The sequence below is a fragment of the Lates calcarifer genome, linkage group LG10 (assembly GCF_001640805.2).
Source record: "Lates calcarifer isolate ASB-BC8 linkage group LG10, TLL_Latcal_v3, whole genome shotgun sequence".
NCBI classification, from domain to species: domain Eukaryota; kingdom Metazoa; phylum Chordata; class Actinopteri; family Centropomidae; genus Lates; species Lates calcarifer.
This window is the reverse complement of record NC_066842.1, coordinates 17,325,171-17,340,990: the sequence shown is the minus strand read 5'-3', so window position 1 is coordinate 17,340,990 and position 15,820 is coordinate 17,325,171. Positions and strand designations below refer to the sequence as shown.

General features: G+C 41.5%; 1 protein-coding gene across 1 annotated transcript in view; it reads right to left on the bottom strand.

The window, feature by feature from the left end:
- Positions 1-13,889, bottom strand: part of trim44 (tripartite motif containing 44) — a 41,598-nt gene extending 27,709 nt beyond the window's left edge. The window contains exons 1-4 of the mRNA XM_051073454.1: positions 13,646-13,889; positions 12,163-12,830; positions 10,570-10,647; positions 2,577-2,873 (exon numbers count right to left, since the gene is read on the bottom strand). Of these exons, the coding sequence (XP_050929411.1) occupies positions 2,577-2,873; positions 10,570-10,647; positions 12,163-12,792 (1,005 nt within the window). The 5' untranslated portion in view covers positions 12,793-12,830; positions 13,646-13,889. The remainder of the gene's footprint in view (positions 1-2,576; positions 2,874-10,569; positions 10,648-12,162; positions 12,831-13,645) is intronic.
- Positions 13,890-15,820: the final 1,931 nt, after the last annotated feature.

The following is a 15,820-nucleotide window of genomic DNA, read 5'->3' as shown; positions in this document are numbered from 1 at the left end:
CAGGGTCAACATATTTAAATATGTATTTTCATTTGAACAGAGCTGAAAGTAATGGCTTTGTTTCTAGTGTCAAATGGGCTCCTGTCATGGTTTCATTCATGGATTTTAAATCCCTCACACGGTACAGTGAGAATGACTACAGACTTCTACAGCTTTTGCTGGTAGTGCTCTGTAGTAGTTTCTCTGTAGAAACAACAGATTAACTGATTAGTAGATCAACACAATATGAATCTTTTCAAATATGAGTAGTGCTTTAATACCTTTCATACATACACATTGAATTGAAGTAGTTTTTGAAGTAGTTTTTGTTTCTGTTGGCACCTCACCTCAAGCTCTGGCAATTTTAGATTAGTCATTTTTGACTTTAACTAATTAATGAAAACAATTACATACGGATTAAGGTACTGTTTCAGACTTTGTATCATAGACATGGAGTACCCAGAACACAGTTCAGCAGAAGTGCAGTAAAGAGGCAAGTGAGGGATTGCAGTTCAGTGTGCCATTTGTAGGCGCTGCCACTATGAGGCAGACAGTGACAAAGTGAGTGAAGAAGTGGGAGAATTAATGTCTGAGTCAGTTATTCTCTGGATCCATGAGGCTCCACACATCTAAAACGCTGCACGACAAAAACTTGCTGCAGGTGCTGGTGAGTTGGTGGACACTTCAGATCTCACTGTTCTCCGCCTAGCTCACTTTTAATAGTGTGAACCCATGTAAACGCAGTAAGAATGCACACGGTTGCTGAATAAGGGAATTGCCGGATAACCTACCCTTTTCTACACCTACACACACTTCTGCTGTGACCATACATCTCTTTATAACACTGGCCATTACTATATTGCCTATTCCAGCAATAACTAACACGAGACAAACAGGGAAACCATCGGCATTCAATTAGGGCTTTAATGAACCTGGCTCACCGCGGATTCATTTCTCAGCTAGAAAAGCAATCTGCACATTAGCTACTGCCATTACTACAGTATTGCCACTGCACGGCATCGCCAGGGAACACTCAAGCCTCGTTTCTTGACTGTGGTGACTAAAGTATGGCAAGTGACAAATGGACCAATGGGATATTTTAATTTGGTGGCTATGAGCAGTAAAAGCCTCCTCTACAATGTTCAAATGAGAGATGAGGGAGTGAAATGCTGCAGATTCTGAAAGGATGTAAGTACATTGAGATGGCTTGCACTCCTGGCTGTGTTTTATGTATAAAGTGTAGCTGCAAGCATGCTCTGGTGTGAACACTACTTTGGCATGAGAACCTAACTTTGACAAACAGGCCGGTATATAAAAGGAAAACGAACAGTGAGTGCACCCAGCTGCTGTGTTCATAACTGGAAAATACTGTGGCTAGAGGACAGACATAGCTACACTTTTGCTAAGTCAGCAGAACAGCTCAGGAGTTATTTGCATCTAACTACCTGCATCATACTGACACAGGTGACTGTAATAAAGACAACTGCATTACTCTACATAAAAATAGTCCATGCTTGAATAAACACAGCCAGTCTCTTTTTTTGTTTAGAACAAAGCTGTGTATGGTGGCACCTGTTTACCACAATGAGTACGCTGCAGGTGCCACAGTCATTAGGAAAATTATTTCTTGAAGTGGAAGGTGTGGGATCAAGCCTCCCTGGCTGTGAGCATCCGTGCCGCTGAAGCATCTTGAAGCAAAGCACTGAGGCCTTTCAAGAGCTTTTTTCTAGGCCACGTCACAGCGAAATGAAGACAGTTTGAGGTGCCACCGCTGGCTGTGCTATGCGATAAATTAGGAATAATAACTATTTACAGCATGCTCCGTAAAGTTGGCTACACCTAATCAGTGACAAAACAGCTTTGTGCTGGCTGGACAATTGTTTCTAATTGTTTATTGACAAGTGCAATAGCGCCTGTTTTTAAAAGGCTGCCCTTAGTAACAACATTGGCACAGGAATACTGTGTTCAAAGTTTAGATTAATTAATTATTGACCCTGCTTGCCTGTATTTTCGTCTCTCAGCAACCTGGTGATGTGACATGATGTTGTCACTTAGGGTGTCAAAAATGGGCCTCTGGATCTAAGGCACTGGTTTTTCTTTCATTTTAGTGACCTCTTTCAAGTCTCAGGAAAAATCTAGCTCGCAACAGGCTAAGTTTAAACTCACTGCTCAGGTGCATCTGGTGTAATTTGTCAGACAAATTCACATAGGTACAGTTTTGAAAGTTTAAAAAGTCTATCTTAAACATACATTGTAACCAGGCTGAAAATCGAATTAATTTCTTCCACAAAGAATACTCCTTGGATTCAGATGGACATATGTAAGCAAGGCCGACACTTTTAACTACATCTGAATTAGACTGCAGCTTATGCAAAGCAAACAGTATAGGAATATGAAGGCGAAATGGTGTGTTTCTATGTATCCAAAACCTCCAAGCTTAAAACACCACACTACATAAATGATGGCTTGTCAGTCACACTGGGTCTCTGTGACATTATCAATGTCCTAACCTTTCCACCTGCACTTTACTGTGCAGTGAGTGAGACTCACAGTGCTGACTGTATATAAGCTGTTTAAGAGGCAGAATAAGGACTCACCAGCACTCTGTGGGCTGGTCCAGGTGCTGCTACGAGGACCTCTGCCACCGCCGCAGGACCTATCGCCTGCGCCTCGGCTTGTTCCAGTAGGCACAGCTGGTGTGTGATGTTAGCCATCTCTTCCTGCAGCCGCTCTGTTTGGACGGTGATCTCTGCGATTTTCTCTGCGGCGGACGCGGTCAGAAACGCCTCTTTGAGGTCTACCAGGTGAAGAGTCCTCTTCTCCTCCAGCCGCACCAATTTGCGAAGCTCGTCGAACTGGCTGTTCACATAGGCCTCCAGCTCCTCTGTGGACATCTAAGATATGTAGAGAAGACAGAGAGAGGGGAAGGTGAACTGGGAGAATTTATGTGGAGAAATGAATCTGAATGAATTCTTTCTCACAAAACAAAGTAACAGAAATAGACTTGAACTAAACATCCAGTGATGAAATAGGGAGTTGCACAAGTACGAGGCAGAAACTTTTATCTTCTGCTTTGACATGTGAATATTATTTAAATAAACCCACTGGTCTCTGTCATGCAATAGCTAATTGATAGCTTCAAGCAGATCCCCTGGACGTAAACTCCATGCATCCCATCTGTAGATAGAGACATCAGAGGCTCCTTCTACCACAGCAAGCCATCTGTTTGGCTTTCAAGGCAACTGAACTGCTCAATGAGATACCTTTTTAATTCCTTTCCCTGTTCCCTGATGAGGCTCTCTTTAGATATGACTCATTACATTAAAACACCTCAGTAAACAGACGCCTCCCTGCAGTCCTTCCCACTGAGATGGCTCCACCTCCAACGCGGATACTGCCCATGAGGTAAAACACCCAAAAGTCCCTTGTCATGATCTGTGCTCCTGAATATATTATAATCACTTCAGTCTACGAACATCAGCTGCTCGTTCTCCCTACTTCCCTTGAGCAGAGCTCCACTCTCTTCCTTGCCATCTATTTTATCTTGTTTCCCCCTCAGCCTCCCTCTCTCTAGTGAAGCAAGGAATCATCAGTCTTCACTGAGGTTGGCAGAGCCAAGACCCCTAGGGGCCCAAAGTTTTATCGTGTATTTGCCATTTCTGCACAAGCAATCTGATTCTCCAAATTGCCCATTAAACCAAGCGCAAGAACTAACATTTTTTAATTTACTTTCTTTGTATGAGCAGAGAAAAACATGCACATCATTCATTCTGAATCAGACAGAGAGAGTTAGTTAGCATCTAATTGGAAAGCAAAGAGTCATTTTCTCTCTTTGCTTCACCAAAATCAGTGCCCTGAATACATGGCTGATAGATGAGGAACAATAAACCACAACTGAGTTGTACTAGCAACATGTTCCATTCCTTGTCCAGATACACAGAGTCAAATGTATCTGTGAATGTGAAAGATTGGAGAGAATTAAGCAGCCCTCTCCAAATCTATCTATCTATCTATGCCTCTAGAATGAAATTCTTATACTTTAATATACAGAGCAATAGAAGGAAGTCCTCAAATATAATAAATCCATACTAAATTATGATATAGGCTGATTAAATCTTCTAGAAGACACATCATTTCAAACGTGCACAGTGAGCACTTAAAAACCACATTAAGAAATGACAAGGTATTTACTAGTTCACTTCGTGGTGAGACTGGAATTTACTGCTCAAGCTGTTGCTCATGTTTTGATGTCTCTGATGTCTTGCTATAAGTTGACTCTGACTTAGACGTCACAGACGCCACAAAATATCAACAAATTCAACATTCAAGTCCAATTACTCTACAAATCTAAATAATCCTTTCCAATATTAATTTCTAAAAGCTCTGACATCTGCCAGACATTAGCATTTATTATCAGTTAGCCAAAATGAACTGTATCTACCTGTCAAATTTTTCAATGATATCTATGAATTCATTAACAGCCAGCAGTGGCAGTTATCACTTCATTAGTTAATTCCATGTCAGCTCTAGCTTTAGCATTCAGCTATCAACAGGAGTATGAAAAGTTCCACTTTAACCACATGAAATGGTGAGTCTATCAATAACTTAAAGTTTGACTGACTATGCATTTTGCAAATAAAAAGTTGAATTCATGACCAGTAGTTTATGGTGGCCGGTGTTAGCTGCAACCAATTTTGCTAACATTAGCAAAAACCACACACATATATATATATGTTGCTGTGAAACTGACAATTCTGAGTCAAGTTCTCTGACTTTATCTCTCTCTCCTAGTTGTGCTGCAGCTTTTAAGTTTTGGGATTTACCATAATCCTCTTATTGACCATGTTAATCACGGTTAGTTGTCTGATTATAGATTGCCACTAATGAATGTCCCCAGTATCATATCACAAAAATAAATTATTCAGTTCACGTTTTAGTTAAAAGAAAATCTACACCTGTATATTTTGTTCTTTTGTGGTAACTCCAAGTTCAATGAATGGAGAAGAAGCATTTAGCATAAATTACTAAGAACAATGCTACTGAAAAGCTAAGATGAATCGTGACATAAAACTTATCATCTTTAGCATCTTATCTGTCATTAATCTGACACATTCCATCAACACATCTCCCAATCTCCAGGACCTCTGCAGAGCCCCCTGCCCTCAGTGGCAGATGGGAGCCGTGATCCTGGATCAGTGCTCTTTGTGTCTGTTGAGCAGGAGCCCTCTGCCCTTGGACCTTTCACTCAGAGTTTCTCTGAGAATTTGTCCTGCTAGCAAGGAAGGAGCATTCATGCGTGCTAATCTTCATTTGCATTGCTGCAAGCTGAGGCCACGAAATGAGGCCTCGGGAGAGACAGCGGCACACTGCTTACAAGGGCAGAGTTGGAGTGAGGACGAGGGATGAGAGGGAATGAACGCAGGCAGAGGTGAGACATTAGGCCAGCAGATTAAGAGAGCTAATTTCTTTTTCAAGCAAAAGGTAAAATGTTAGGGAAGCAGATTATAAAATTCAAATTCTTTTTCAGTAATGTTTCAAACATGCTTTGCAGTATTAGTCTAGAACCTTTCTTATCTGAGAAATTCAGGAATATGGTAATGCAGGCAAACAAAAAAACGAAAAAGTACCAACCTCATATATGCAATGTAATCTGTAGTCATTTCAACTCTAAAATGGCAACCTGAATTTTGATTTCATGTCTTTATGTACATTATATTGGAGATGGGAGAGGTGGGCTGACAGCTGAAATTCAGTGGGAAAAAAAAATTAAAAAAAGTTTTTTAAGAAAGCTGGGATCTGTGGCTTACTAAAAATAAAAACCTTCAAATATGTTCCACCAGCACTTCATATGATCACAGTATAGTGAGACACTCAAATAGAATTAACTTCACACACTTGTGTACTTTGTGACTGGCTACAAAAAAGGTTGTGCTACTCATTAGTGCTGATGAAAAAAAGCTAGAGAACAAGAGCCAAAGCCTGTGGGAATAAAAACAGATCATTGTTTACTTTGGTGGAGATATCAGGGCACGCTAAAATGGAAAAGAAAAGTAAGCTAAAAAAGAGCTTACGATAAATATCAAACTAGCCTCAGCTTTTAATCTTAACCTTTGGGGAGACACAGAAACTTCAGTGGGCCCATCACCACAAATGCTTTTTTGCAGACAAAGGCATCTTAGTTTCCAGTTAACTGCAAAAGTTTCAACAAACACCGTGCGTTATTTGAAATTCCACGAGAATATGACGCCCCAGTGACACAATGGGGCATTTAACTTGGATTTGACTATTTCCCTCAATTTGAGCATACTGTAGCTGGGATGAAATAGTAAAAAATAAATAAAGAGAGACAGGAAAAAAAATGTTTTATCTAACTTTGCTTCTGAAGGCAAGAGTTCAAATGGCTGACCTTCTTCGGATGTTCTCACTACCAAATCAGAGCGAGTCCTGCTGCTTATTCAGAGGTCTGTTTTGTGTGATGCTTTTTTAAAGAGGCCTAAAAAGCATTAATAGAACATTAGGAGTAATTGGATTTGAACTGTCCTTGCCCTTGGCAATAGTGGCCCTGTTCCAACTGAACACTACTCCCTCTCTCTCGCTCTCTCATGCACTCTTTTATCTCCCCCAGAAATTAGATTCTCCAATTTGGCCTCTAACACAACACAGTAATACACAGAAAGTTAATTTGAAAAACACCAGGTCTTCAAAAGTCATATAAAGTAATATAAAGAGGGGAAGCAAGAGAAGTTAAAAAAGAAGAAGAAAAATGAGACAGAAGGCCTCTGGTTTTATAACAGCAGAGTTTCAATATCCAGCACCTTTTTATTGGTTTTGTGTGAAGCAATGTCAGCCAAGCAACTTTCTGGGGAATGATACCGAGTAATTCAATTAAAATGCTGTGAGCGGAGATAGAGAGGGAATGACAGCCTTAAAGAGCAATGCAAGAGAGGGTAGAAAGAGGAGGGAAGGAGGAGGAAGAGAAGGATGAAGTAGAGGAGGACAAGACAAAGCAGGATGAATAAACCTAACACCAGAAGCCAAGTCTTTCATGCCTCTCCCGTCTGTTCCTCAGCCTAGGCTCCCTAAGACAGCTTTAATGTGTCTGCTGCTCTTGTAGATTTTATGAGGCGGGGAAAGTGGATGTAGCCACTGCACACACGTACACAGTTGTGACTGTGGGGCTGATGTTTTGCCATGCCGCTTCCAGATATTGGACTCTTCTCTCTCCGCAGCAGAGAGCGGCTCCACAGGCAGAGTGTGCCCTATAGATGACACCCTGTGTGGCGGAAAGTGAGTAAATAAAACATGAGGGGAGCGAAGCAAATATGCTGACTACCTGCTGTCCTGGTCTGAAGCCACAACATGCTTCACGTCATTTCGGGCTCTCTGATGATAAGTACTGCTAGCTGACTGGCTAAGTGACAGACGTTCATCTAGGCCCCTCATGTTACGTTATGCCTCCGGTCCTCCATTAATATGTATGCAGCCTCATCACTCTTTTTTGCATTATATTCCATTCCCCTGTGGAGAATGGAGATATGAGCTTTGAGAGATTAAAATCCCCACACCTGGGGCAAAGTACATAATTAAACAGGCAAGATTTAATAAGCAAACAGCTTCTAAGGGTTAAATCTTTTCATCCCACCCTCACCTCCTCGCAGACACCTCTCCGTCTCTGAAGTCCTTCAGGATGTCAGTACCATGTAATTTAACCTCCTCCAACTTCCAGTGTCTATCTCTTTCTCTCTGTCTCTCTTTCTTGCTCACACACACATAGCCTACACCTACACACAACTTCTCTCACCAGGAGCAGTCACTCTGATGGTTGCCTGTCATGCATAATAAGAAACGCTGACATTTGAGAGTGCAGAAAGGACACGCCGACAAATCCACATAATGGTCTCTAACACAGTGCCCTGTGAGTGAGCAGGTAAGTGTTTTTTTTTCCCGCCGAACACACCGCACCTCCACAGCACAAGACTAAATGTCCAGGAAGTCCTTGGGGCAGCACTGATATTTCAGTATGATAATGAGCATGAACTCGAGAGGGGTGCCGGTTGCCAGAAAAAGTGTTCCCTCTCACAGGCCAGTCGAATTAACCTTCTACATTATGCCACTGTGCTCGGGTCACATCTCTGCAGGTACTGAGCAACGGCGCCGCAGTTATGGAGGCAGAGCATAAGGCAGAACAGGAGCTGCGAGGGCAGTTGAGAGACTGTAAATAGCTGAGACCGTATCTGAGACCTAGGTGCACTTCCCTGATCCTGCCGCTCACTGATACATCTCTTACTGCACAATAGATTGCTAAATGGGATCAGGTTTTATTTTCAGTGGCAGAACATGTACCCACTATGGCATCTGTAATGGAAATACAGCAAATGTTTTCAAGGTTGACTTGTCATGAAAATCCAGTTTGAGTAGCTTTTCTTTTGGTTGAATATCGTGTGCGAAATGCACAAGGCAACCTGGTAAAGGTCATGCGAATAGCTTGAAATACAGTTAAGATTATTATTTCGCATTTCACGTCTTCATTTCATATGATTGACTGAAACAATCTGAGTGGCACAAACAAATCAATGTCGCTTCCCCATTCCCTCTGTAACTACCATCAAATGCTCCTGCACAGCAGCCAGCAGTATAAAACTGAGGTCAACCTCACTGGCCTGAAAATAGAGGTGTGGGTGTGATGGGATTTAAGTAGTGAACAGGAAAAAAGTGAAATATCAGCACACTATAATGCAAGTCAAACACAACAGTCCTGTAATAAATAGTAACTTTTCGAATGTTTGTATTGAGTTATCACTGTGGCAATTTGTCAGGGTGTAATGAGCATTAGTGTTGTATTACCGCTACATTATACTGAAAGGTGTTTTTAATATTCTGCCTCCCTCATTTATTTATACGGAGGAGTAAAAAAATATAACAAACCCTTTACAATTTAACACAGTGTGTAATACACCATATCCACACAGACTGAATACAAGGATTTTTTTGTCAACTTACCAAGTTCAACAAGGGTTTAAAAACAGCTAGAGGGAATTCAGTATTCAACATTCCTCTCTGTTTTATACATGACAATGCATAAGACACAGTCACTTTCAAAATAAAACCATCTGACTTAGCACGGAAGTGCTGAGTCAAAAAAGTGACATGAACTGAAGCCTGAAAATGACATGACTCAGTAATCACACAATGATGCCATCACTCCTACGCTTCAAGCAGAATTATATCTGCAGAAACCCAATGGGGAAGATCTGTGATCTGTGAATGGGGCAGCATGATAAATATATGGATTGAAATAATTGGCTCTCATGTTTACTACCCAGTGCCTTTATGACATAATCTCTTTCTAATCCCTCTTTATCTCATTCATTCGCTGCAGTGTCTATGCCGCTGCAGTGCTTACTGCTGTACCCACTGAATTAGAAATGAGTAATGGTTATTTCTTTGCTCTGCAATGGCTCCCCACTGTTTGAAACCAGGGTCAGTCAATCTTAGCAGAAACCTACAAACTAAGAAGTTGCTATAATCCTATAGACGTAACTTGATAAAAATCCTTGTCCATCTTTTCTGAATTATGCTAATACCATGACAAAAGTAACAATCACACATACATACATGTGTACATATGAGCTCATTAAATCAGACTGTATCAGATGACTACACTCTACACTCACAAATTTCTTTGACAGGGCCTTCTTTATAAACGTGCAAATTATTCTAAAAAGTGATCAAATGGACCAAAGGCCCACACACAAGTGTAAGATAAAATAGAATTTTAAAATTATTAATCAGACTATGTGCTGGTTTTATATCTTTTAAATGTTTGAAAGATTGTTGTGTTTCCCATCTACTGACTGGCAACATGTTTTGCTGTCTTAATCTGGGTTTTGTCGTTTTGTGTGCCCTTCCTTGTCAACAATTTCCTGTTTGGAGGATAATGTAAGTTCTTCACTCTTAATTTAGTGCCTCTTGCTGGTTCCACTCATATTTCTAACTTGTTCATTGCTGTCTTCACTGCCAGTCGGTCCAGCAATGCTTTGCGACTACAAACGGGTTTATATTTTGACATGCAAGCCAAAAACTGCTGCACAACTGGCTGTTGTTGCGTTAATGCCTGCCGTGTGATAGGTTGTTAGAATAAAATGCCCAAATGTAATAAAAATGCTCAAAGCTTATCGTCTTAATTGACATACCTTTTTTTGCGATCCCAGATCAAGATCGTTTTATCACCCAGCCCTACTACACCGTATGTTTGCTACACTCATTCAGCTTTGTCTGAAATGCAAAAAGTGAATTAAACATCTGGACACAGCACTGAGAGAAGGAAAATCATCAGCAATTTAATCAAACCATGTGGCACAATCACGTAATGAAAAGCAATGCAACATGCACATGGTATGCTGTCATTCCTTGCCAGGAGGTCAAATCCTCGTTTTACTGCTGCAGAGAACTCTCATTCATTGATACAAGTTGGTTAGAGCTCATTACTAAATGAGAACAAGTTGAGTGCAAATCCTCTGGGAGCTACTATATAGCTTGTATTAGGATTCGACTCAGCTCTCAGTTCTGTATGCAGGAGTTTGTACTCACCTCAGGGTTGGTCCACTTGGTCTTGATCTTCTCAGCCATCTGTTGTGTGCAGCCCAGCAGGTCATAACCTTGCCTGCTCTACAGGTGGAGCAGACAAACAAACAGTAAACACAAAAGAGTATTCCACTGTATAAATCACAGCATGTAAAAACAGGCTTTTTCTGTGTGATTCAAACAGAAGAATAAACACTGGTTAGCTAGTTATTAGCTATTAATATCCATTTAGAAGAGCACCAAATTAATTTATGCTTTATTTGTTAGTTTCTAATTCTATGCAAAGACAGACTAGGCACACTGGCAAAAGCAGCTATTACTACTTTTGTTTACACATCTCAGTATTGATAATGAAACATTATTTTGGGATGATGCTCTTAGAAAATATGAGAAAAGATGTGGTACATTCTTGACAGGTCACAGTCAAATGCAGGCTACAGTTTTACATATGAAGCCTGAAATGCTACATGCTCAGTGCAATGTCCTTCCAACTGGAAATCATATCACTAGTCCCAGAGATAAATGATTTCTTTCACATGAATGCACTGATACAGTAAGCAGGATAAAAGCTAAAGTAGGTTTAGAGTAAATAATGTGGCCTTGGGCTGTGTATATGTGGTGTGAGTGTGTGTGTGCATGTGTGTGAGTGTGTGACCCCTTTTGCCTCTCGTCAATCCATATGTGGCCATGATGAAAGTGTAAACCAGTGAAGTGTGCTGCTCTACTTTTGTTTTTCATATGTACAGCCAAACACATGTACAGTCAGAAAACCATGTGGGTTGTCACTGATGTACCTAAATGCACCACCTTTGCGTGACGATTTTCAAATGAGGTTCTTGCTGAGATTTTCCAATTCAGTTTATTTTGGCGTTCACAAACAAAACCCTTAGATGTTCAAAATATTAATCCAAAACTAAGTCCTGGTTTCTGATACTATCGCAGCCCCGTTAATTGGTCTTCTCTGCAATAACACAGTCCGACTGTGTTCAGCAAGCTGATAACATCTGACTCTAAATGGTACTATAATCATCACAAACACTACGCTATGCAGAACTGAGCCCACAGTGATGGGCACCAACATTAGCCCAGCTTACTGGACCGACTGCAATGCTGCATTGAACGACTGGTGACTCACAGGACCTATTACATGCGCCTGAAGCAAAAAGCCATCTAGGAAATGGAGGAGGGGTGAAGCCATAATTGGCGCCGAGCCAGACGTACACTGGGGTATATTCATAATGTTTAATTTCCATTTCACAGTTTTCATTGAAAATTATTTATGTGGCTACATAATTGAATTGATTTATTCATGATGTCATGTGGGTGATCGTGAGACATTGTTATGTTTAAAATATTACACAGAGCTCTTACAGAACCCTGGTGAGTTGACTTAAAGAATACAGGGCCTACAGCTATTGGCATACTGCTTAATACTGAATTAGAAATGCAAACCAGATAGGTGATGCTGTGAATACGTTATGGTATACATTACAGTGCTGCAGATGTTGTGGAGCTTGCCATAGTGATTAACTATCAGTAGAGGGCATACAGTAAATCACACAGCATATAAACCTGTCCTGTTCTGAGTGTGCGACTCACCTTCTGCCACACGTAGGCCTCATGCAGAGTGATGATCTCATGGTCCCTGTGCTCACCCTGCACAGCACACACCACACAGATTATCTTCTCATCTGGTTTACAGTAGAGAGAGCCTTCCTGCCCGTGCTCCTTGCAGCGCAGTCTCTCTACTGTCACAGTGTCCCTCTTCCCAGCCTCTCCAGCAGCCATAGCCTCCTGTCCTGCCTCTGCACCCTCGGCGCCCTCACCCAGCAGCACACCATTCTGGGCTCCCTGTCCTTCCTCAGCATCGCCGTCCTCGACGCCATTAGCCACCACCGCTCCAAGCGGCGCCATCTCCTGATTTGCACCCCTCCCAGCTGCCCTCTCAGCACCAGCCTCACCCTCAGCTGCATCACCCCCAACTCTGGAGTCTGTGTTGGTGCCAAGTCCGTTAGCCTGTGCCCCCTCGTGGTTATAAGGCACTAGCGGATGGTGTGTCCTGCTGGCATGTCTCTCGGCATGGATGGGGCAGAAGGCAAAGCTGCAGGTGTGGCACACCTGTGTGGCCGGCTGGGCCTCATCAGGCTCGCAGGCGTCACATGAGCCGTCCATCTGTGGCAGCTCCTCCTGTTTCTCCCCCACGTCCTGGGGTTCCCCTTTGTGGTCCATGGTGGCTGATAATAATTCTGGGGATCAGAGGACTAGGTCTTACAGGAGACACACAAGAGTAAAGGACAGGTTATTAATAGCTGTGACCTTCGGTGAACAGCTCTCACATTTTCACAGGGGAAAATACAAGATCCCCAGGACTAATCCCATCTGATATAATATTCCCACAACAGATGTGAGCCAAAGTCCACAGGAAACAACATCCAGTGGAACATTATCACACAAGTGACCCACACATTTTGCAAGGGCAATAAACAGGAAGACCCCATCTGCAGTCACTGAACTGTCTTTGTGTGCAAACACACTCACTTTGTTTACTGACTCACAAACAGAAAACGCTGAGTGTGTACACCTGCACCCTCATCACGCTCTCCTCCTCTCACCTCTCCCTGTATGTCGTCAGGCCCTGACCTTTTCATGTGTTGTGTTCTGTTTTTGTCTCTCTCGCTCTCTCCCACCCCAACTCTCACCCTCCCTCGCTCCCTCCACTCACTCCACTCTGCAGGACTTGAAGCTGCGAGAATGAAAGGAGACCATGGAGCATGGATGGTACACATCCACATCCACAGACACACATACGCATAAAGAAATCTGTTTTTTCCTTTCTCTTTCTCCTTCGAGCCTTCCTCTCCTGAGCTCTGTTTGTGTACTTTCCCCCACTGCTGACACAAACAACCGCTAGAAAAAGTGCTGTAGTGCAGAGAAAACTCCCCCTCTTCTTCTCTTTCACCACCCCTCTCTGCTATTTCTCTGTCTCTGACTCACACTGTGCCTCATCACACCAAAACACAGGCATTTTCTCCCTCATCCTGTGGGGCTTAACAGTTTGCAACTCACTGCAGTGTATACTTACTCGTCTGTGTCTTCCTCTCCCCCTCTGTTTTTTTCTGTCTAAGGCTTGTTTTGAGATAATGCAGATTCAGTGGAGGTATTAGCTTGACGGCTAGCTTCCTTAGCACATCCGCTGTGCCTTAAATTCTATTACTGGGCTGTCGACTGATCAACTTTCACTTTACAGCAGAATAGGGGCTCCAGCTCCGACCCGACAGCGTTTACTTCCTTATTTTCATCAGCTGCTGTCTTGCTTTTTTTTTGCTACTTCCTGCTTACAGTCTCCTGTGTGTGTGAGATCGACAGAGACACACAGAGGTTGGAGAGGGAAAACTCGTTTGACAAGCACCACAGAGACAGTGAAACTAAGAACCGGAGGCAAGTAGAAGGGAAAACATTCACACATTTGTGAAGTTAATATAAATAAGTGGCTAATGTCATGAGCTAGCGTTACTTATTTTGAGTTTTGGTGATATAAACTTGTAACGCTACCTGTGTCAATTATGTATTAGCCATTCGGAGTACCAAGAGGTCAGGATTTTTAGCTAACGTCATCACCCACGTCAGCTAACGTTAGCATAACAGCTACAATTCAAAACAAATAACGCCTAACGAAACCTGTTTAGGACCAGTTCCCTTTGAGTTGCTAGTGTTAAAATGCTTTGGTTTCCCTGCTATAGAGAGCGAGACATGCAAAAGGTACAAGAAACTATCTGGGGTCTGCGTCTGACATACAATTTTCACGTTAGCATGAATGATTAGCCAGTCATAGCCAGCCAGCTGAGCCACTTTCATCAAAATACACAAGTCGTGGTCGTTTTTCACCATTGTAGACATTTTCTGAAATTCATCATAACTTCCTATCAACAATATTTTATTCAGTGTACAATTTTTAAACTTTCTGTCTCTATGTTTGTATTATTTGGTTTTATTTAGTTTACCTACCTTTCCATAGAGAAAGACTGGAAACAATAGGCATTCTGGTTTGTGTTTTCCCCCCACTCACTTTGTTTATTGAATTAATAAGAAATACAGTGATAACAGAGCATAAAACTGGAAAAATAGCTACAAATAAAAACAAAAATCATTTCAGGTTGTTGTAAAAAGCCTATTGGGAGTCATTTTATTTGTTTGCCTCTTGTCTTGCTGCTGGCCAGTTTATTTCTTGTTTTTACTATTTTAATCTATCAAAATAATTTCAGTTTTACTGTTATAATAGCTTGAACAAATTTGCTTTCAACAAATGGAAAACCATAAAGTAGCTTTGTAAGGAAGAATGAACTAATGAAACGTCATTATTCTGAGACCTAAAATACTTGTGATTGTGATTGACAATTTCCATCATGACACTTGGGACTTAAGAATTGATCAGAAAGATTTGAGACTTCTCCCAAAAGTCCAAGATTTGCAAACTTCCAAATATGTTGTTTGTTCAAAAACAGTGACTTATTTCTGTGATTCAAATGCAATCATCAATGAAACTCTGTAGTCTCCTTTTAGGATTTGGCAACGTGAGCTGAAGAAATATATGCTAATCACAAAATGTAATCCTATTTTCCTAGTCAGCCTTTAAATGCTGTCACTGATTATACATGGATGTTATTGATCATAGATCATTTATGAGAAATTACAGCAAATGAGTGACAGCTACGAGACCAAACAAAGATGTGTTTATTATGTGAATACAGGAAAAGGTTCAGCTGGAAGAGTAAGCAAATTCTGAATTTTAACACTGGCGTTAATGGGGAGTTTCTAATTATAATGTCTGTTTTCCCCTTCTGTTCACATCCTTACCCTCCATGAACCAGCAGTGAGAGACAATGGAGCAGAATTAGAGGTCTAGAGAGAGAGAGACAGAGAGATGAAGAAAAACAAGCTGTTCTCTGTAGAGAGATCTAAAGAGGCTATTGAGCTGGGCTTCACACAAGCAGTATTTGGCAAATAATTGTTGACTGTTACTCTGATTTGAATGGCACACCATAAATAACCATAAACTATGTTCCAAGTAAGCCTCCGGCATCCACTCGATATGGATGATGGTGCTGTCTTTGCCAAACTTTTTGAGCTGTTTTGAAGTGGAATGCTCTTACGAGAAGATTGCCATCAGAAAAGATTTATTGTAAGACTATAAACAGAAAAGATGACTCAATGAAAACATATTTCACTGGCAAAGTCAAATTTGCTTTGGAATGAGACT